At 40.7% G+C, this 23,646-nt stretch overlaps 1 protein-coding gene across 7 annotated transcripts in view; it reads left to right on the forward strand.

Moving 5' to 3' along the window:
* IQSEC1 (IQ motif and Sec7 domain ArfGEF 1) overlaps nt 1–23,646 on the forward strand; it is a 229,694-nt gene that overhangs the window by 180,479 nt on the left and 25,569 nt on the right. For all 7 annotated transcript variants that reach the window (XM_044300549.1, XM_044300552.1, XM_044300550.1 and 4 more), the window contains exons 4-9: nt 2,019–2,180; nt 9,260–9,382; nt 12,259–12,425; nt 13,732–13,871; nt 19,727–19,756; nt 22,984–23,109. In XM_044300549.1, the coding sequence (XP_044156484.1) occupies nt 2,019–2,180; nt 9,260–9,382; nt 12,259–12,425; nt 13,732–13,871; nt 19,727–19,756; nt 22,984–23,109 (748 nt within the window). The remainder of the gene's footprint in view (nt 1–2,018; nt 2,181–9,259; nt 9,383–12,258; nt 12,426–13,731; nt 13,872–19,726; nt 19,757–22,983; nt 23,110–23,646) is intronic.

Below are 23,646 nucleotides of genomic sequence, written 5' to 3' on the forward strand. Positions count from 1 at the left end.
ATGAATGTGACAGCTTAGGTGTAATTACACCGGCTCACCGCTGTGGATGCGACGGCGAGCAGGTAAACAATGAAGAGAAGGCAGCGCTGGCACGGTGCGCGCCTTGTATTCAAACGGCTGATTGGCGGGGGCGCTGGGTGTTGGACCCCCGCCTGTCTAATATCGATGAGCTATCCTGGAGGATAGGTGGTCAATAAAAATAACTAGGACAACCCCTGAAAATGAAACGATCCAGAAATAATTGTTGGTAATTAAAGGGACTGTAACCAGTAAAGTGATGGCAAGGCTGCAAAACACGAATCCTGGACGTGTGCATGTCACATCACCAGGTGACTTCCATAGGTCAGGGGTCCGCATTTTGCAACAAAGTATAGGACGTGTCCTATCTTTTGCTGCACGGATGCGGAAGCATTTGGAACCCTTCCAGAATGCAGAAATGTAATCAGTTTTCATTGTGAAGAACTGGTTGGTATCAGACCAACATTTGGTGACGGCATTGTAGAGATATACTACTTTGCATAGAGGTAGGTCTGTCCTATTAGAAACATTATCTTATTATGTCTCCACTGTATATGTTTTTGGGGGGGGGGGGGGAAGAGGGGTCAAAACATATGCCTTGAGACTTGTGCCCCTGATCTTTTAAAGGAGTTGTCCGGTGTTCACTTGAATGGGACAGAGCAGTTGTAATTACACTGCTCGGCTGCTAAAATGTCAAAGAGCGAGCTTATGTCTATTCAAACAGTGGATCAGCGAGGGTGTCGGAAGTTGGATCCCCGCCGATCTGATATGGATGACCTATCCTGAGGATAGATCATCAATATGAGAAAACTGGACAACCCCTTCAAGACCCTAGCAGTGAACCTGGCTGCTAGTACCGAATCGACGGGTCAAAAGACCCAGCAAGGTATGGAAAAGGTGCACAGGCTGAACTGTTGCACCGGAGCCGGTGAGTTAGTTACACCTCTCCTAGTGTGTATGAGCCGCTTTACTTTACATTCTGAGCAGAGAGTGTTTGCTACTTCTGAGCCTTGTATAATGTGTGAAATAGTTTGGAATAAGGCTACTTTCACACTAGTGTTCTACTTATCCGGTATTGAGTTCTGTCATAGGGCTCAATACTGGGAAAAAACTAAACTGAACAGAACGGATTGCTCCAAAATGCGTTCCCAGCCTGGAGAGCAAACTGCAACATATTGTAGTTTGCTTACCGTCCTGGGATGCGGAGCAAGAAGGATCCGGCATGATCCCCAATGCAAGTCAATGGGGACGAATCCGTTTTCTCTGACACAATAGAAAACGGATCCGTCCTCTATTGACTTTCAATGGAGTTCATGACGGATCCGTCTTGGGTACGTTAAAGATAATACAACCGGATGCGTTCATAACAAATGCAGATGGTTGTATTATCAGTAACGGGAGCGTTTTTGCTGAACCCTGCCGGATCCAGTAAAAACGCTAGTGTGAAAGTAGCTATCCTCAGCTGCAGACAAGATTGTGTTTACACACAGTTGATTGGCTGCTGATTTGTGCCCGCTCTCATGCTGGGACTTCCTGCTGGGAGAGGGGCAGACTGAGAGCTTGTATTCATATTCCATTTACAGATCTTTCCATACACCTCAGCAATAGAAATGACTGTTCTTATAACCATGAGTTATATTTATATTATTATTATTATTGTTTATTTTTATTCAGTAGCTTTTTTTTATTGTTTGCTGTTTTAATGAGATAACAATTTATGTTTTCTTTAAACTGGTGTTTAGAATTCTTCAGCTATTTTCCCGTCTACCTCATCAGCCAAGTCGATTGGGAATGTCATTTCTAAACGGGGAAAATGGCTGAACGTACAACATAAACAACACAGTATCAGCCGCATGTTAAACTTACCGCAATATTACTTACAGATTACAAAGATGACTGGTCTCTGTCGAATATGAAAATGTAAAACAATGTAATCATGCCGTCTCTGTGATTCCAGTTATAATGTATTCCAACTCAATGGCGTTTTTCTGTTTTTGTAGAAAACCTGAAAAGGGGATCCAGTATCTCATTGAACGAGGCTTTGTACCAGACACCCCAGTCGGAGTGGCTCATTTTCTCTTGCAGAGGAAGGGACTCAGCCGCCAGATGATCGGAGAGTTTCTGGGCAACAGGCAGAAACAGTTCAACAGAGATGTCCTTGAGTAAGTAAAACATTATCATAATTATTAGGCTATGTTCACATCACGTTTTGTATCTTCATTTACCGTCTGCGTTGGGAAAACTTCCGACTTACATGCTCAATGTGTCCATAGGATTACATTACCTTGATGGAATCTGAAAGAGTATACTTTTCACCTCCTTCTGATCTGAGGCATCAGTATACCACCTAAATACAGTATGGAATAGTGCAGTAGACTGCGCTGGTCCATACAGCAGCATCCAGTAAAAAACATCGGAGTTACTTTTTTATAATGGAACCCTATGGGTGAAGGATGCCATTCATAGGCATCTATTTAATGCATACATCATAGCATATACATTAAACGTAGAGCACAAGGATAATAAACACAGTACAAGGATAATAAACACAGTGATGTCACAGTGCAGGGATAATAAACACAGTGATGTCACAGTACAAGGATAATAAACACAGTGATGTCACAGTGCAGGGATAATAAACACAGTGATGTCACAGTACAGAGATAATAAGCACAGTGATGTCACAGTACAGGGATAATAAACACAGTGATGTCACAGTGCAGGGATAATAAACACAGTGATGTCACAGTGCAGGGATAATAAACACAGTGATGTCACAGTGCAGGGATAATAAACACAGTGATGTCACAGTGCAGAGATAATAAACCCAGTGATGTCACAGTACAAGGATAATAAACACAGTGCTGTCACAGTACAGAGATAATAAACAGTGATGTCATAGTACAGGGATAATAAACACAGTGATCTCACAGCACATAGATAATAAACACAGTGATGTCACAGTGCAGGGATAATAAACACAGTGATGTCACAGTGCAGGGATAATAAACACAGTGATGTCACAGTACAGGGATAATAAACACAGTGATGTCACAGTACAGGGATAATAAACACATTGATGTCACAGTACAAGGATAATAAACACAGTGATGTCACAGTACAGGGATAATAAACACAGTGATGTCACAGTACAGAGATAATAAACACAGTGATGTCACAGTACAGGGATAATAAACACAGTGATGTCACAGTACAGGGATAATAAACACAGTGATGTCACAGTACAGGGATAATAAACACAGTGATGTCACAGTACAGGATAATAAACACAGTGATGATCACAGTACAGGGATAATAAACACAGTGCTGTCACAGTACAGAGATAATAAACACAGGTGATGTCACAGTACAGGGATAATAACACAGTGATGTCACAGTACAGGGATAATAAACACAGTGATGTCACAGCACAGAGATAATAAACACAGTGATGTCACAGTACAAGGATAATAAACACAGTGCTGTCACAGTACAGAGATAATAAACACAGTGATGTCACAGTACAAGGATAATAAACACAGTGATGTCACAGTACAAGGATAATAAACACAGTGATGTCACAGTGCAGGGATAATAAACACAGTGCTGTCACAGTACAGAGATAATAAACACGGTGATGTCACAGTACAGGGATAATAAACAGTGATGTCACAGTACAGGGATAATAAACACAGTGATGTCACAGCACAGAGATAATAAACACAGTGATGTCACAGTGCAGAGATAATAAACACAGTGATGTCACAGTGCAGGGATAATAAACACAGTGCTGTCACAGTGCAGGGATAATAAACACAGTGATGTCACAGTGCAGGGATAATAAACACAGTGCTGTCACAGTGCAGGGATAATAAACACAGTGCTGTCACAGTGCAGGGATAATAAACACAGTGATGTCACAGTACAGGGATAATAAACACAGTGATGTCACAGTACAGAGATAATAAACACGGTGATGTCACAGTACAGAGATAATAAACACGGTGATGTCACAGTACAGGGATAATAAACAGTGATGTCACAGTACAGGGATAATAAACACAGTGATGTCACAGTACAGGGATAATAAACACAGTGATGTCACAGTGCAGGGATAATAAACACAGTGATGTCACAGTACAGGGATAATAAACAGTGATGTCACAGTACAGGGATAATAAACACAGTGATGTCACAGTACAGAGATAATAAACCCAGTGATGTCACAGTACAGAGATAATAAACCCAGTGATGTCACAGTACAGAGATAATAAACCCAGTGATGTCACAGTACAGAGATAATAAACCCAGTGATGTCACAGTACAGAGATAATAAACACAGTGATGTCACAGTGCAGGGATAATAAACACAGTGATGTCACAGTGCAGGGATAATAAACACAGTGATGTCACAGTACAGGGATAATAAACACAGTGATGTCACAGTACAGAGATAATAAACACAGTGATGTCACAGTACAGAGATAATAAACACAGTGATGTCACAGTGCAGGGATAATAAACACAGTGATGTCACAGTGCAGGGATAATAAACACAGTGATGTCACAGTACAGGGATAATAAACACAGTGATGTCACAGTACAGAGATAATAAACAGTGATGTCACAGTGCAGGGATAATAAACACAGTGATGTCACAGTGCAGGGATAATAAACAGTGATGTCACAGTACAGGGATAATAAACAGTGATGTCACAGCACAGGGATAATAAAAACTGTGATGTCACTGTACATATATAATAAACACAGGTCTTGTGAGGTATTCCCAGTATGCAGTGATTAGTATCTACCAATAATAGTCCAACCGATGAAATGGTGGCAGGGTCATGTGTGCCCAAAGGCTAATCGATGTGTGTGGAGAAGGAAGTTTAGCCTATCTAGTTCAATCCCACAGAATAGTTAGGCTAGCTTCACAATTGTGGTAAAGCTATCCGGTAGGCTGTTCAGGCGTGCACCAGTTTTTATATGGCGCAAACTTGGCGCTTATGCGGGAAAACAGCCAAATCCCTGTCAGATTCCATTATAGTCATTGGGGTCTGGCAGTGCATGGCAGTATCTGGATAGGCTGAACTTCAGCAGGCTGTTCCTCTGCCACAACAGCCTGCCTGATACAGTAGCTTTAACGCACATGTGAAACTAGACTATGGCTATGATAGAAAGGTGTCAGAACACACAGGACATTGCAGCTTATTGAGTATAGGGCTGTGTAGGTATGTACCATGATCCTGTTCCTCACTGCAGAAAACTAGTTGCAACAGCTACTCCCGATATTAGCAATTTAGTTAACTCCTATACATGTATGTACATATGGTGTACATGTGCCATAGCTGGCTGTTTTACACATCTGCTGGCAGAGTCTGTGATTGGAGAAAACTCCAATCACAGACATTTAACCCTTCAAAATTTGTGGTCAGTTGCAGCCCAGGCATCTGAGAGGTCATTAGCTGGGATTGGACTGCTTCCAACGTCCGAATGGGCTCACCCACGGTGAAATTGCAGGAGACATTTGGTTGCTATGGCAACCAGAAGTCTTGTGAAGACTCCCAGGCCTGAAATAATACAGGTCCTATTGAGCCGTGAACATGGCAACGTTTTTTAAAAATATTTTAAGAAAAAGTTACAAATTCAATACACTTCCCTTTCTGCCATTTTTACATTTAAAGGTTGCACGATTTCGGAAAATGCCCGGACAATCATAATTTAAATGTATTTATCCCGTGTGGTGAACACCACAACAGAAGGCAAAAAATGGGCAAATCTCCTCTTTTTTTGGGGTCACTTCTCCTAAAAAATATTATGAAAAGTCATCAAAAAGTAATCCATACCCCAAAATGGTGCAGAAAAAAACGACAGATCATCCTGCAAAACAAACAAAAAAAAAAAAAAAATGTTACTGCTCCGTAGACAGAAATATAAAAAAGTTATGGGTGTCAGAATATGAAGATGCAAAGAACTGTTGCATTAAAAGATAAAAACATATACGGTACATTTGGCATTGCTGTAATCTTTATGACCCGTACAATAAAGGTAAGGCATTTTACTGCCCAGTGAACACGCCAACTATGAAACCTGTAAAATAATACACCGTTGCGTTTCTTTTTCAATTCCACCCTAATAATAATTCTTTCCAGCTTCCCAACACTGTATATAGAATATTAAGACGTGTAAGAAAATTGTAAGAAAGTACAACTTGTCCCACAAATATGAAGCTTCTTGGAAGGCAGAGAGTAAAAAAAAATGAAAATTCTAAAATTCGAAAATTGTTTATGATGGGAAGGGTTAAGGGGTGTCAGCCATCTGAAATGTGAATAGCAGCCTAGGGAAATCCATTTCATGTTGTATATAATACAAGTAGCCAAAAATTAAAGAGGACCTGTTGTTGTCATCAGGGGTGCACCACCAATGCGACTGCCTCAGGCAGCACCAGGTAGGGGCAAGAGGGGGGCAGCAGAAGGGCCATGGGGAATGAGCTCTTTCATTGTGGCAAAGGGGTTAAGTTAAGAAATTGGCATGGGACGGGGGCGCTGTTTCAGTTTTTGCCTGAGGCAGCAGAAAAGCTAGGTGCACCCCTGGTTGACATATGGTTGACATGGATGAATAAATTGACATCTGGTCATTACCATTCCCCTTGTGAATGGAGACAGGCCCCTACGAGAAATACTCATAGATTTCCAGGAGAAATAACAGAGGGACAGTGCCATATTCTGAGAAAAGATGCTCCAGAATTGACATTGCACGGTGAATACAAGTATTCAGTAAAGCCGACATGTCAGGAGCGATGACAGGTCCTCTTTAAGAAGTTATTCATATATATTAATATATTATCAAGAGGTAAGCTGGTGTTAAATAGTTTCACTAGAAATTACATTATTGCTCTGAGATTATTAGAAACTCTTCATTATGGGTATTACCAGCAATTTAGAGCAAAACTGATCACTGTTTAATGCTGGGTAACAGATCAATGCACTGTAATTAGTCCCATCTTTTTCTTTTATGTATTATATTCACTCTGTATTGTAATGCACCATGAAGGATTAATTATATGTAATATATCCTGTTTTTTGCTGGTTATCATTAATATGACCCTGTGTATTTAAAGGAACATTCCTGACAATGCTGATAAAGGTGCTGTGCCTAGCGCTGGTCCTGAGCAGGCTGTGCATGACACAGGGACCCTCGGGACCTGCACTCGGCAAACACACGGTATTCATTTTGCCCATAATGTGCCGTTAAATAATGTCCTTGCACATATCACAAAACCTAAAATGGCACAGGTCGCTCACTGCCTGTCCTGTATATGGACTCTCCATGGTGAGGGCAAGTCAGCCTTATTTGTAGTCCATGCTTTCAAAAATCTATGCTTTCAAAAGTCAGCCTGTTCAACATTGTGTTTGGTGAGCTAGTAGGCAAAATAAAGTTCACAATATTCCTCCTCTTTACCCAAACCTCCTCACTTACACCCCACCACCACCATTTTCACCAGCGATTGATGGCTGCCATAATAATAATTAATAAATGCAAGTGCTGAGTATCCAGAAATCACTGCTAAGAAGGGCCCGGGAAGGTGAGGAAGGGCGGGGGGTCCCCTCATCAGTGCATACTGTATACTTCCACTGTATTTTTTGATAGCTGCTGTTGGCCAAATTGCTACAATATTTTTAGTCCATTTGCATCAACCTGTCTCCGGGGCAGCACTTTGTGGTAATAGATCCACTTTACATCCAACTTTGACCTCATTACACACGGCCGTTGTGCTGCCGTTCCGTGCATTGAGGACCACAGTTGCGGTCGCAATGCACGGGCAACAACTTGAATGGCTCCGTGGTCTGTCCGCACCGCAAAAAAGTATGACATGTCATATTTATTTGCGGTGCGGAACAACGGAAAGAAACACCACAGTAGCACTCCATAGTGCTTTCGGTGTCGTTCCGTGACTCCGTTCCGCATCTCCGGAATTGCGGACCCATTCAAGTGAATGGGTCCGCATCCGTGACACATTTGCGGGCCGCAATAAGGCTACGGCCACCCATCGGCCATGTGCATGAGGCCTTAATGGCAACTGTCTGATGAACAGAAAGTATCATGCAAGGGTCCTATTCTAAATAATGGGACCCGTGCATGATACTTCCTGGGTGTCGGACAATTGCTTCACCAGTTGTCCTGCCTAGTGTGCAGTTGCATTTCTCCACAACCAATGTACGTTCATGCGGGACGTTATGCCTGCAAAGGTCTTTTAAGGGCTTGCCCCAGACCCACCTCAATGGCATGGCCATGTTTTTTTTAAAGACACATCTTCAGATTGTTCCCATGTTCAACACCACAGAACCCGATGGGTGGCATGCCATATAACATGCACTTCACCACTTAGCAGTCACATGCAGTTACAGATGGATCGCGTCAGAGGCCATCGATTAGCAAGAAGTGGTGACGTTCAGGTAGATGGCACGTCATACCTTCAGTCCAGCGGGAAACAATGTATATTGGAGCTTGGAGCTGGTTTGCAACCCAATCTGAAGATGAGTCTCTTTTCACTTAGATACCAGGCCAAACCCACTGTGCATGTACATGGGGTTTTCTGGGATTTTCATAATGATGACCTATCATGAGGAAAGATCATCAGTATGAGATTGGTGGGGGTCCGACTCCTGACAGCCCAACTGATCAGCTGTATGAGTAGGCCACGGAACTCGATGAGCGCTTAGGCCTCTTCCTAGGCCATATGACATCACATTCATCAGTCACATGGCCAATGCTTAACTCAGGTACCATTCAAATGGACAGAGCTGTGCTTGGTAAGCTCTGATGAGGACTGCGGTCTACTCAAACACCTGATTGGTAGAGGTCCTAGGAGTTTGATATCCTATTGATGGCCTATCCTGAGGATAGGTGATCAATATAATAATCCTGGAAAACCCTTTTACCAGTCTTGGATAACCCTATCAGTATCGGAAGCACATTCATTGTACTGTATGGTGGTTGAAATGATACTTATCATAGATCCCTGAACAATCAAACTTTCACAGATTTGCATGTGTCATGAGATTTCCATATTTCCTTTTGGATAGGCCAAAGCTCCTGAAATTGCTTATAAAGCATTTGGCTCCCGTTAATTACAAAATAGCATAAAATACTAATATTATACTTAAAACTGCCTAATCTCCTAACCGCCTTATTTCCCAGCTGGGAGTCTAAACAAAGCAAATGTGATTCTGTGTTCCAGCTGTGTGGTTGATGAGATGGATTTTTCAGCCATGGAGTTAGATGAAGCTCTCAGGAAGTTCCAAGCTCATATACGGGTCCAGGGAGAAGCCCAGAAAGTGGAGCGACTCATTGAAGCCTATAGGTATGGATTCATGATTTACTTTACACTGTATTTTGTTTGTGTTCCAGTGATATACACAGGGGTAAGATTATTTTTTGGAGCCGGTACACCAGGTTGGCAGGTGGAAGTAACACTTCAGGAATGCAGAATATTTTGAGCTGCACACAGTTAGTTACAGATTTAAGCTTCACTAAGCTCTTGCAGTTTGACTTAAGCAGAGTCAGATGGTCATGGCTCGGTCGCTTGGAATTTAAACAGCATGTGTGAAAACACTAGGGAGGGATGAGCTGTCCCTGGAAATAAAGAGCCTGCATCTGAAGGTCAGGGATGATGAATATATTTCATGGGCTGATCTCTGCTCTCGCATGAAGATGAGCATTGAACTGCAGGCGGATACTGTAAACAGTTGGCGTAGAATAAATTGCTATGTGTGGTGCATTTAACATGGAACATGAAGCTAAAAACCACAGATAAGGACATATGCTGAAGTCATGACAGCAAGATGTGGCAATCTGGGGTTCTCTGACTATAATTGGACAACTTGCATTGTATGTTCTTCCAGATGCTCTACAAGGCATATGATGCCCTCTCAACTAGCCCACTAGCAGATGCTGATGTTGCAGGCATTCATATAGAACACCCACCATCTGTAAACTGTACTTGCATAGTACCGGAATAACTATTTATATTGGTCAATAATAACAAAGAGAAACTGACAGAGCATACATGGTAGAGAGAGGGCCCCATTAACAGAAGTCTAAATGATGTGTTCCTCTTCCAGGAGAAAATTGTGGTGGAAATATTGGACTATTTAACCAGCTGCTTCATTTGCTAAGGTGTAATGACCTTGGAGGTTCTGACTGAAGGCTAACCTTAGCTGGGATCCACTTTCTACAAGATCCCTAGTTGCTGCAAGATATAATTTATGATCACATACTAGAATGTGGTGCAAATCTTGGGCTAGTTCACCAGCTGCTTGATCTGCTAAGGTGTAGTGACCTTGGAGGTTCTGAAATAAAGCTAACCTCAGCTGTGAACCACTTTCAATAAGATCCCTACTTGGTTGGGGGGATGGCTTCAAGATATACAGTATAATTTAAAATCACATGCTAGAGTGAGTTTACACTAAACCATAATCTATTTGGTGTCGGGCTAGGGTGGGGTGCAGAGTCTAAGTGGACTTCTGGTCTTCACCCATGAAGAAGTACTCCCAGAATACTTTTATTCATGCATTATATGATCCATTTCGGTCCTCGAGTGTATCACATTACCCACAGACAGACTCTGTGATTCACACATCTCTGCTGCTGGCCACAGTAATTTGGGTTGTAGGATTTGGACAGTTAGAATACAGGTCATGTGATACACTTGAGTACTGGAACGGAGCTGATAATACATTAATTCAAACTGCCGGTAAGAAAATCAACCTGACTTATGTACATTACCACCACAGAATAACAGATTTTATGGGAGTGCTTCTTTAACCACAGCAAGGAGGTGTGGACTTTGCTGCAGGAAGATCCACAAGTTGTGGTCTCTAGAAAAGTCAAGCATTGGCTGCAGTAGCTCTGATATAGTTGTAGCATAGTCAGGAACATAGCCAAGATTATCACCAGGAGAGCAGTCAGAATGTGACAAGCCAGAGTAGATGTGAGGATAGTCAGTAACAAAGCCAAGGATCAGAACCCAGATTAAAACAACATGTAGCAGGCAAACAATCTGAAGGAGCAAGGTCAGGAACAAAGCCAAGGTCAGGACCAGGATTAGTTAGGAGTCAAATCAGGAACAGTAGCATATGGAATGTGAGCAAGGACAGAAATCAACCTCGAACACTGGGCAAGACATGGGAGAATGATTGTCCTGAAATCAGGCTTGACATCATCTTCAGATACCAGTTATCGTAGCAACTCAACATGCAGTGAATACAAAGTAGCAGGGCTGTGCAACCTGGCAACTGGACGAGACCATCTGCAGCAGCTTTCTCCCTCCACTAATTATTAACTTAATAACTGTATGTTTACATTAGGTTTTACTTCCTCTTGAAATACCTGTTTTTGAATGCCCCAATGCTAAGGGGGGCTTACTGGAGACCCTGACATAATATATATGTCAAAAGTGCTCAGCTCAACGGACGTGGCTCCGAATCTGTCACTCTTTCCTTCACTAGCCATCCCAGTGGTGGATACATATCAACAAACCACAGGAGCTTACATAGATTGACATAAGGATCAACCATACTTAAAGGGAACCTGTCACCGGGATTTTGTCTATAGAGCGGAGGACATGGGTTGCTAGATGGCCGCTAGCACATCCACAATACCCAGTCCCCATAGCTCTGTGTGCTTTTATTGTGTAAAAAAAACTATTTGATACATATGCAAATTAACCTGAGATGAGTCCTGTCCCTGACTCATCTCACGTACAGGACATCTCAGGGACAGGACACATCTCAGGTAATTTGCATATGTAGCATATCGTTTTTTATACACACTAAAAGCACACAGAGCTATGGGGACTGGGTATTGCGGATGTGCTAGCGGCCATCTAGCAACCCATGTCCTCAGCTCTATACACAAAATCCCAGGTGACAGGTTCCCTTTAAAGGGAAACTAGCAATCATTGGAGATTCCCACTGTGACTATTTATCATGGAGACTCGGACCTCCTACTGTATAATTATCTGACCCTACTGCTCACTAGACCTGACCCCACCATGGCCTGCAGGAAAACACAGAAACTTTATACAGTACATACTAAACCATGTTTTGCTTTTACATTCCAGTTTCACAATAATAAAACAAAAGACAATTCAATAGGTTATGACTGATTCGATGTATATTTTTGGTAAACAAGGAAGTGGATTTGTTACATACATCATGTTCTGATCTTGTTTTACAGCCAGAGGTATTGCATCTGTAACCCGGGTGTGGTCAGGCAGTTCCGGAATCCAGACACTATCTTCATCTTGGCATTTGCCATCATCCTTCTCAACACTGACATGTATAGCCCCAATGTGAAGCCTGAGCGAAAGATGAAGCTGGAGGATTTTGTGAAGAATTTAAGAGGTATCAGTTGTTAATAGGACTTCTCCCATTATCAACGTTTATCCACAGGAAATATGATAAATGTATGATGGCTGGGGGTTCAGATCGCTGCACCTCCCACCGGTCAGGAGAATTGGGGTCCCAGAGTTCCCTGTGTGAATGAAGTGGTGGTGCAGTGCAAGACTACGTCTACTTCTATGGGACTGCTGAGAATAGTCAAGCATGTTATTTGTCAGTCCTATAGATATGGATGAAGTCGTGGGGATAGGTGATTAGTTATTGCCTTTACTTTTCAATACTATGTTCAACTGTACAGACACATGATAAGTAGATATGTGATAGATGGATATGAGATAGACATATGGAATAAAGAGAAAAGGATAGATAGATAGATAGATAGATATACTAAACACAAGAGACAGCAGCACAGTTAGTAGAAGAGCAGGTGCAATCCTCAGGGGCCCTGGGCCACACGTCCACTCAATATCAAACCAAGAGAAAAATGAGGCAGCACTCCAAAAAATGCGGTGGGAAAAAAAAGGGTGATGGACCCAGTTTATTCCCCTGCAATGTTTCAGCCGAGCACAATGAGGCATTTGTCAAGCATAGTTAGCAAGCCATGTGCCTGAGTATATATATACACATGTGCAATTCATCAAAGTGGTCACATGATTACAATTCATACAAAAAAAACTGGATAAAATGCATGAATATGATTGTTGTGGTATGTGAAAATAGATATATAGAGAGATCAGATAGATAAAAAGATAGATGATAGATAGATAGATAGATAGATAGATAGACAGATATTGGCTGTCTGTTCCCTAACCAATGCCACAAGTGACTAAAATCTATTGGGAACATGACCACATAGAAACTGAAACATAAAAGTTGATGACATAACTTGTACTGATATTTTTAAGAACATGAGTCCATTTATCTGGATATTCCAGTGATCTGGTGAAGTAATTCTTTGAGGCTCACAGGGCAGATGAATAGCCTTTTTTAATGATAAAGAAAGAGAATCCCCTTCAGTGCATAATGTGGATTTTATATACTTCTGGGTAATTAAACTTTGAAGGCTGGAATGTCTGGTAATTAATGCATAACCGTTAACTGTGTGAATATCATTTGTGCGCTGATCCAGCTATCCAGAGAAACACTGTTGTGGAGCCTGGGCTGATTGTCGATTCAGTACCTGCTTGTCCATCCCTGAAAAACATCCATATGTGTGATCATTGTCCTTGAATCTGACCTTGCAGAGACTTCAGCAGTAACAAGCTGTAATGGCCCATCCTTCAGTAATGAGAACTGTCACTCTCTGCAGGTGTGGACGATGGTGAGGACATCCCACGAGAGATGCTGATAGGCATTTATGAGCGCATCCGAAAGCGTGAACTCAAGACTAATGAAGATCATGTATCTCAAGTTCAGAAGGTTGAAAAACTTATTGTAGGCAAGAAGCCGGTAAGTTATTGAAAATGATTTGTGCTTGCGGTCGGCATGTTGCTATGCACTCTAAAATGCTACAGTGTACTAGTTTCATCTACTTGTAATATGCCAAATAGTACAATGCTTTCGGAAAGTCTTCAGACCCTTTTTTCACATTTTGTTATGTTGCGGCCATGTCGCAAATAAAAAATAAAGTGTTTTCCCCATCAATCTTAAACTCATTCAAAATTTTAGAAATCTTTGCTAATTTATTGAAAAGGAAAAACTAAAATCTTCCATTGACATAGATATTTAGACCCTTTTCTTAGGACAGCTGAAGCACCTTTGGCAGAGATTACAGCCTCTAGTCTTCTTGGGTTTATTGCCACAAGGTTTGCAGACATGGATTTTGGTATTTTCTGCCATTTTTCTCTGCAGATCCTCTCAAGCTATGTCAGGTTGGATGGGCACTGTTGGTGGACAGCCATTTTCAGGTCTCTCCTAAATATTTGATTGGGTTCAAGCTGGTCCACTCAAGGACATTCAGAGTTGTCCCTACGCCACTCCTGTGTTGTCCCTACGCCACTCCTGTGTTGTCTTGGCTGTGTGCTTAGGGTCATTGTCTTGTTGGAAGGGGAACCTTCAGCCCAGTCTGAGGTCCAGAGTGCTCTGGATCAGGTTTTCATTAAAGGGGTTGTCCCACGAAAAATATTCGACAGTTTTGAAACGAGCACCTGGATCTGAATACTTTTGTAATTGCATGGAATTAAAACTTTAGTATAGCCACTAGGACCCTGTGCTCTTGGCAACATTCCATGTAGCAGAAGTTTCTTGTACCATTCTCCATATCACACCTGTCTCTGAGCTCTATAGACATTTTTTGTTTCTCATCATGGCTTTTTTTATTTTTTATTATTACTGTCAAAAGAGGACCCCTCTCTCTAAACATAACTTTTATTAATCTCTTATAAAAAAAATTATAATCCCCCCCCAAAAAAAAATATTAAAAAATATAGATAATATACATAATGCTTCAACAGTAATCACTTATAGATACACTGGATACTGTAATGATTAGCCTGGTTATCACTGGTGGGATCAAAAGTACTGATCCTTCTTACTCACTGTTTGTTGACCAGATAGGGTTGCATGGGTGGACAATCTGAGGCTCAGGTGACCAGGTAGGGTCGCAGAATAACCAAAGATGGTTTAGGTACATACTCTGGGGTGCAGATGATAGATTGTAGCCAGGACCACCAGTATCTATAGATATCTATGGTGCTATCATGCACAGCTGCATCTGAAGATTTCTCCCCTGATGAACCAGCTTGTTTTGGAGGTTAGGGAAACGCATCAGGACACCCAGAGACAGCGTCTTTAAGGGATACTGTATTGACCAGTAAGGGTTTAGCTACTGAGAGGTAGTGTGACTACTTTAGGGGCAGGTGCTCTGTCTGTAGGCAGGGGTACTGGAGGGAAACCATAAGGATAGAAACTGGTGGTCCTGGCTACAATCTATCATCTGCGCCCCAGAGTAGATACCTAAACTATCTTTTGTTATTCTTCGACTCCATCTGGTGATCTACGCTTAAGTGTCCACCTAAACCACCTGTGCGAGCCCATCTGATCAACAAACAGTGAGTAAGAAGGATCAGTACTTTTGATCCCACCTGTAATAACCAGGCTAATCGTTACAGTATCCAGAGTATCTATGATAAGTGATTACTGTTGAAGCATTATGTTTATTATTTATATGTTTTTATTTTTTGGGGGGGGATTTTTTTTGTGTTTTTAATAAAAGTTATATTTTAGTGAGAGGGCATCCTCTTTTGATGGTGATAATAGACTTGTATATCCTGTCTCAATATAATTTGAAAACGGTGATAGATGGCTTGATTTTCGCTCTGATATGCATTGTCAGCTGTGAGATCCATTATGGACAGAGTGCGTCTTTCAAAACCATGGCCAATCAACTGAATTTATTACAGGTGGTCTCACAATTAAGGGGTAGAAACATCTTAAAGATGAATGAGAGAATTGGGAGGCCTCCAGAACTAAATTTCAAGTGTCATAGCAAAGGGTCTGAATACATATATCAATGCAAAATTTTAGTTTTTCCTTTTTAATAAATCTGCAAAATTTTTCTAAAATTCAGTTTTTATTATTACGGTGTACATAATGCAGATTGATGGAGGAAGACTAGATTTTTTTTAATTGTAGCACAAGGCCGCAACATAACAATATGTGAAAAAAGTGAAAGGGTCTGAAGGCTTTCCAAATTCATTGTACATCTTTACAAGAAAATAAATGGATACATGTGCGTTAATAGGTTGACCAATAGCCACCAAGACGTTATTGAAACATCCTTCCTTTACTTCACAAATACTATTAGACAATTGCTTAAGACTAAAATTCCTAAAATGAATATTTCTCATAAGGAGGCACTATAGATATAGAACGTGGAGATTAGTCACCATATTATAGACTACAGGAAACCAAAATAGTACAGTACCTTACCATAATTGCGTATGATTTATAAAACATTTTGAGGTAAGTGAATGTTCTTAAGTTCTTCTTCTGATCACCAGCTGTACTAAAATCAATGAGTAAATGTGTTCCTAATTAAAGGGATGCACAATACGTAAAGGGGGTTATCCCGATTTTTATTTTTTGTATTTGCTCCACAGCCATTGGTACCAATGAAGAAATCCATACGTACCTGCCTATGCTGCTCTGTTCACTGGACTTCCAGTCCCCATCTGTCAACATCTGCAAAAGGGCACATGTGCTGCTGCAGACAATGACTGGCCTCAGCAGTGACATGTTCAAAAGTGGCGCCTATCCTGACATGTATAGCTTAAGGACACGTCACTGTTGAGGCCACTGATTGGCTGCAGTGGCTCATGTGACACCAACTGTGCAAAAGCTGATAGACAAGAACTGAAATTCCAATGATGATGCCGAACTCGGTAATTTAACCCATCAGATGAAGCTGTCATTAGTGACCATGGCATCTGTGGCTTTAGGCAGAGGAAGGGAGGTCGCTCTGCGTTCCCAGGTCTGTCATGGCTAACTGCCTGAGGCACAGCTCGGAAGGCAGTCTCTCAGAATCCTATAGTCTGCAATAGTATTCTGTTGCAGTCTATTTGACAAGTGTTCAGAACATCACATATTCAAGTCCCTATGGCGACTAAAAGTTACTGTGTAAAAAAAAAAATTACAGGTAAAAATTCAAATCAATGTAACGGAATGAATAGGGTGGCTCACCTGTTCACCAGCAGGATGCAGGTGCTCAAATCAGTATGGTTCACCCACACACAGTTTAAAATAGTTAATATAATGATTCACACTCTCTCTGGATTCATATAAAAAAAACTTGTGTTCTTAAAATAAAGTCAATTTATTAATAAATGCAATCCCAATATAACAGTTAATTCCTAATAAAACCGGTAATTGTGTACACACCTATAAAAATATAATATAGATAATATGTACACAACTTTGGATAAATCTGTACTAAAAAGGAAAAATAAAAAACATTCAAAACAATCCCTGTATATTCAGAATAAAATATTCGCAACAATAGGCATGTAAAACAATCCTTGTATATTCTAAATAATATATTCGCAATAATATTCTTGTATCTCTTGCAACATGCGATTAATGCAACAATGCTTCCACACTGAAATCCAGCCTCTGTTAGTCTATGTCCATAACAGTAACAGTTTTTTGCGTGTCCTTTTGAATGCCACTTGTTTGTATAGCAATGAATGTATCCGATATACCGTAGATCAGTGATGGCGAACCTTTTAGAGGCCGAGTGCCCAAACTGCAACCCAAAACCCACTTATTTATAGCAAAGTGCCAGCGCGGCAATTTACCCTGAATACTACAGTCCAGTATAGTATATCCTCTATGTACTTTATCATTTAGCTATAATAGCCTGCCTTCATTCAGTGCGCTGCCTGTGCTGTTCATAGTGCGCCTGCACTGATGAATGTCAGGAAAAGTCTAAGGCATATTGGTAGACCATAGACTTTTTCCAGAGTGCAAGTGCCCACAGAGAGGGCTCTGAGTGCCGCCTCTGGCACCCGTGCCCACAAAGAGGGCTCTGAGTGCCGCCTCTGGCACCCGTGCCCACAAAGAGGGCTCTGAGTGCCGCCTCTGGCACCCGTGCCATAGGTTCGCCATCACTGCCGTAGATAATTCACAAAAAGTTCACGAACATTCGGACTTTTGATAAGTTAGCCTAGGTACCTTTTAGAACAAGTTGCAATCCTTCTCCTGTTACGGCAAAATCTGGTAAAAAAAAATTCTAATGACCAACTTCCCCCTTTTCTAATCTCATATATAAAAATAAATAAACAATAAAAAAACATAACAGGTAATGGGAAAAAAATGTAAATCCACGATCCATCATTTTTTTGGTCACCTTGTCCCCCCAAAAAATGTTTGTATAAAAAGTGTCATATGTAACCCAAAATGTTATCAATAAAAACTTTAGTTTGCCCTGCAAAAAAACAAGCCCTCATACAGCTGTGTGGACAAAAAAATAAAATAACTTATGTCTGAAAATGGCGAGAAAAAAAAAGAAAAGCAAAAATAAATATTTTTTTAAAAGCAGTAAAGCTAAATAAAAACTATACAAATTTGGTATTGCCGTAATTGTACTGACCCGCAGAATAAGGAGGTTATGTCATTTTTAGCGCACAGTCCATATTATCGAAACCCAAAAATTTGCTGAATTGTGTGTGTGGGCGGGGGGGGGGGGGGGGGGGTTCAATTTCCCACCCACAAATTTATTTTTTTAATACAAGTCATGATAAACTAAATGTTGCCATTGAAAAAATACAACTTGTCCAGCAAAAAAAAAAAAGTCCTGATATCGGCTATGCGAATGGAAAATTTAGAAAGTTATGGCTCCTGGAATATAGAGAGGAAAAATCAAAAAAGCAAAAACAAAAAGTGGTTAAAAGTGAACTACCCACTCCTGTCCACTTATCAAAGTATCTCCCAGGCTCATGTATGGCTTCAGATGAGTTCTCATCACCATCTAAGCAGCACGCCCCCAGCACTCTAACATTGATCACCTATCCACCGGATCGATGGTAAGTGTTAGTAGGGGTATCCCAAAATCTGTAGTATCTGTGCTACAACAGTTTTTTCTTGTAATAGTCCTATTATGTGTTATATACATTTTTTATTGTGATTAAGATTCTGTCCTTGGTCGTGGTCACTCAGTTCTATTGGAAATTTGGAGAGATGCCAATCAGCAAACACATCCGCTACCCGGATAAATCAGTCCTTTTTGTTGATGCATCGATAGACTTTGCTTTATTTGTGGGGTTTTATGTGTTGACTTTATGATTTTATGATCTCTGTAATAAGTGACGTCATCAGCATCTCTACACATCATGATGAAAAGATAATTTTTTTATTGCTTCCTGCCTATAAGTGTCTTCTGAAATGTCAGTATCGCTGCAATGACCGCATCCCTCGGGCCCTGGCTTTCGGATTGACTCTACTTTAGTTTGCAGTATTAATATCACAAAGCCAAGGATGCGGGTCCTTTTTTAAGATCCCTGAAAATATCACTCCATAGCCTTGCTTCTCCAAGTGATAGCAATAACTTCCTCGTGGGACTCATTATAACCCGTAATGAAACTTTTAGCTCGTAAAGTGCACTGCATTATATTGAAACCCATTATGTTTTCACTTGTGGTGTTAAAAGTTTTCAGATAAAAATGTGTAAAGCGTTTTTTTTGGTCCAATTCTCCATAATGCATGCTGGAGTTTTTCACAGCCCGGTTGTCTTGTCACTGCATTTTCTTTGTTTCTCATGTCTTTTTTTTTTTATTGCTAATTAATTTATGTGTGTCTTTTTACTGTAGATCGGATCCCTACACCATGGACTTGGCTGTGTATGTATTTGTTTTGTTAACACTTCTTAGCTAAACTCCAGTAGAACCCGTCTGTCTTGAATTTGTTCTTAACTGTTCGAAATGTGTCTAATGTAAAAGTATGCTCGTGTACGAGTTTTCCACATACATGTCCTTAGGACATCCGGTAAGATATTGATTGGTGAGTTCTAGCTGCTGAGACCCCAGGCAATCCAGAGAAGAAGTTAGTCCTGGTGCCAACAGTGAGCTGTATATGCGCATTCATGGTCACGCTCCATAAAAAAAAAGATTGGACCATCGTCTTCTCAGGATCTGTCAAGGTTTCTGAAGCCAAATTCCCACCAATCGGTGTTGCCCATTCACGTTTTTTTCCTACGGGTGAGCAACTTCCATTGATCTATACTGTACACAGCTGGTTTGTGGTTCATCCGTGCACTGTTCTGCATAGATTGAGCTCTATGTAGAAGACTCATCCATAGAGTAAGCTGTATGGTATCAGTTTTAGTATGTCCACATGGAATGTGAATTGCAGTGTAAAAATCTGCAAGCAAGAGAAAAGCTGGCCATACACATTATTCTTTTGTCGACCAAACCATCTGAGAACGGCATGGTCGGCCGACACCCTAATGTGTGTGGGGAGCTTCTGGCTGTCCCGCAACAGATGATATCGAGGGAGACAAGGATTGTGCAAAATAAATATTTTTGTCTGATTCCTTTTGTTCTCCAGGGAGATAAGCCACCGCCGCCAGAACTGTCTGGCAGTGGCTTTCTCCGCTCTCCCCATAGCATACACAGACACATTCGGCCAAGCTGAATTTGTATGTGTATGGGTAGCCGGGAGGGACACGGGAGAGACAGTGAATGTGTATGGCCAACTTTACATGCAGATTATGCAGCAGATGTTTTCTTGTACTGATACTAAGAGTACAAACACATGGTCAGGTTTACTGATGCTGTTTTGGGAGCCAAAACGAGGAGTGAATTCAAAAAAGAGGAGAAGTCGTATCTGTCTTTTATAATTTTTCTCCTTTCATGATCCACTTCTGATTTTGGCTTCCAAAACTTCACCAGGAAACCTGACTCTGTGGACGTACCCTTATGTGCGACGGCGAATCCACAGGACATCCGCCCTGTGTGGACATACCCGTAGTGTTCAGTGTGAATATGAAGTTGGAAAACTTTTCCTGGTTATTCTGCAACATGTCTTTTAATATATATAGAGATGTATTACGGAAAAGATGCAGAAGACGCCTTTGGAGAAAAGTTCATATAGCATGCTTAGAAAACGGCATAAGCCTGAAATCAGACATAAAACATGTCAGACATTTTCAGTCTAAAAATACGGCACACCATGATCATGATCAGTTTTACTTGTGACATTAGTAACCTACATTGCATTTCTTAGACCACATCTCAGTTAAAACCCTGATTGCATGCCACAGATTAGATCAGGAGTCCCAAAGGATTAATGATATTATTACAATTGTATTCACCTGTTTGAGTACATACTATAATTGGCCAACACTGTAAGAGCAGTGCTTTATTTTATCTTCTTTTAGTCAGTAGAAGATACTTGTGTGGTACTTGTGTATTCCAGCCAGTGCTGACTGCTTCTAGATGTCCAATGTCTGGCTCCTATCACAGCAGCATAAAAATGAATAGAATATTGCTAGGATATGCCATCAGTGTCCGATCATTGACCGCTAGTCCTCCGCTGATCACAACAGCAAAGATGTCTCCAGAAAAAAACATAATTAACATGTGACAAAATGGCACTTTACTTTTCTAGCGGTTGGACATTGATGGCATATGTTTTTGTTGAGACAACCCATGTCATTTAGCAAAGTTTATGACTATTGGATGGTTTTTATGTTTGTTTTCTGTAAGTATATGTCGGCAGTGGCTATATATATCTGCCTTACATCTGTCAAACCGGATATTTTTCTATGCTCCATTTATTAATGTGCATGTTTACATGTCTTTATGTAGGTTCAGTAATAAGTCTCAATGGGTAGACGTAGAAATACCTGACATTGGTGAGATGTAGTCCTGAATCTGAAAAGGACAATTGTCCTGTATACTGTAGCTTATGCTCAAGTTTTCTAACATGCAAAAGTTGCACATTTTGACGCAAGTTCCATTTTGCACCAACACTTGTGACTTTCTGTTGTTTTCTACCACCCTTGCCACTTTTACAAATAGTGGGCAGGAGGGGCAGTCTGTGGATAGGTTACCCACAATTACCAATATGTGTGCCAGGCGCACACCAGCTCTCTTGCTGGCACATGTTTCATTTTCTGGTGCATGGAAATCCTGACGAAGCTCCAGGATTATTACCTCTTAATAATTCTGGCACGTTGTATGCCAGCGAGGTTTGTTATTAAGACTGGCGTAATACTTTCCCCCAAAGTGCCTTTGTTGGGGTATATTCTCACAGCTGAATACATATCAGAAGGAAAGTCTGCGCTGGCTGACGTAGGTTCATGGATGCTGATGGTTTTGCCTATGGTTGCTCATTCCAGATATATCAATTAGTGAATTAAGTTTTTGATTGAAGGCTATGGACAGATTTTTTTATTGCATTTTACTCATTTTGGGCTAAAAATCTTATTTTTTTTATTGTTTTTTATTAAAAATGTTCAACCATTTCTGAGATACAGGGGGTAAAAACCAGTCTGTTTGTAAGCTGTCACTTTCTGTTTTCTTTGAATCCTGTCATCTTAATCATCTTAAGGCTAACTGTGTAGTTACCTCTGATCTCCTGACCTCATAATCATGAACACTCATTATACGTAGCTCAATTCTTATCAAACTGATAATAAGACTTAATAAGTGTTTATGAGGTCATGAGATCAGCGCTACACATGAGCTGTCAGATGACTGAATTCAAAGAAAACAGAAAATGACAGCTTGCAAAAATAGACTGATTTTTAATCCCTGCACTCAGAAATGGCAGAACTTTTTTAATAAAGACCAATTGAAAAAAATATTTTTACCCAAAATGAGTAACATGCAATCATAACAAATGCCCCTTTAATGTGTACATAGCCCTTAAGTTAGGTGAAAGATAGCAGGCCAATGTTCTGGTGCTGGCTGTCAGTGGTCTTCTTAAAGCTAATTATTTTTTTCTACCCCCATCTAACCTATCATGCACTTTTGGATCAATCATACACTTATACCTGTTGCTCACACACATTAGCCTTAGATTCTGACAACCTCATGTGAAATTTTGGCTTGTCTGCCTACAGGTCCTTTCCTTACCACACCGGAGGCTGGTCTGCTATTGCCGTCTTTTTGAAGTCCCTGATCCAAACAAACCCCAAAAACTTGGTTTACATCAGAGAGAAATCTTCCTGTTCAATGACCTGCTAGTGGTATGTACCGGGATAAGCGAAGCCTATCTATCACAGGAAATGACAATTTTATCATTTAGTCAGGATATTGTATTATTAATACAGATTGCCTGTAGGGATCAGGAGGAGATAGGCTTGCTTCTCTTTAGGACTGATGGAAGTGGTGGGGTGTTCACACAACGTATTATTTGTACAGCTTGAAGCGTTCCAAAACATCTTTTCCCCAAAATAGATTTGGAGATCAAAGAGATGAGTCTTCTCCTTAATCTATACACTTATGAAAGGCTTGTGCTGCCGGCATTATAAATGCAGCTTTGTAAAACTATAGATAAATAGGAGAAGCAGGAAGCTCTGTGAAATTGATGCTTGGGTTTCATACAAATCATATACTTGTGTTTAATAGAACTCCTAAATCATTAGACATCACATCACTGAAAAAGGCACAAATTCAGCCTTAAGTCCTTTCATGGAAATGCTGGAAGTTAACAAAGTAATAATCAGAAAATATAAATTTTCTCAGATTTTATACTAAGATATTTGGTATTAATTAGTCATCAG

The sequence above is a fragment of the Bufo gargarizans genome, chromosome 7 (assembly GCF_014858855.1).
Source record: "Bufo gargarizans isolate SCDJY-AF-19 chromosome 7, ASM1485885v1, whole genome shotgun sequence".
NCBI classification, from domain to species: Eukaryota; Metazoa; Chordata; class Amphibia; order Anura; family Bufonidae; genus Bufo; species Bufo gargarizans.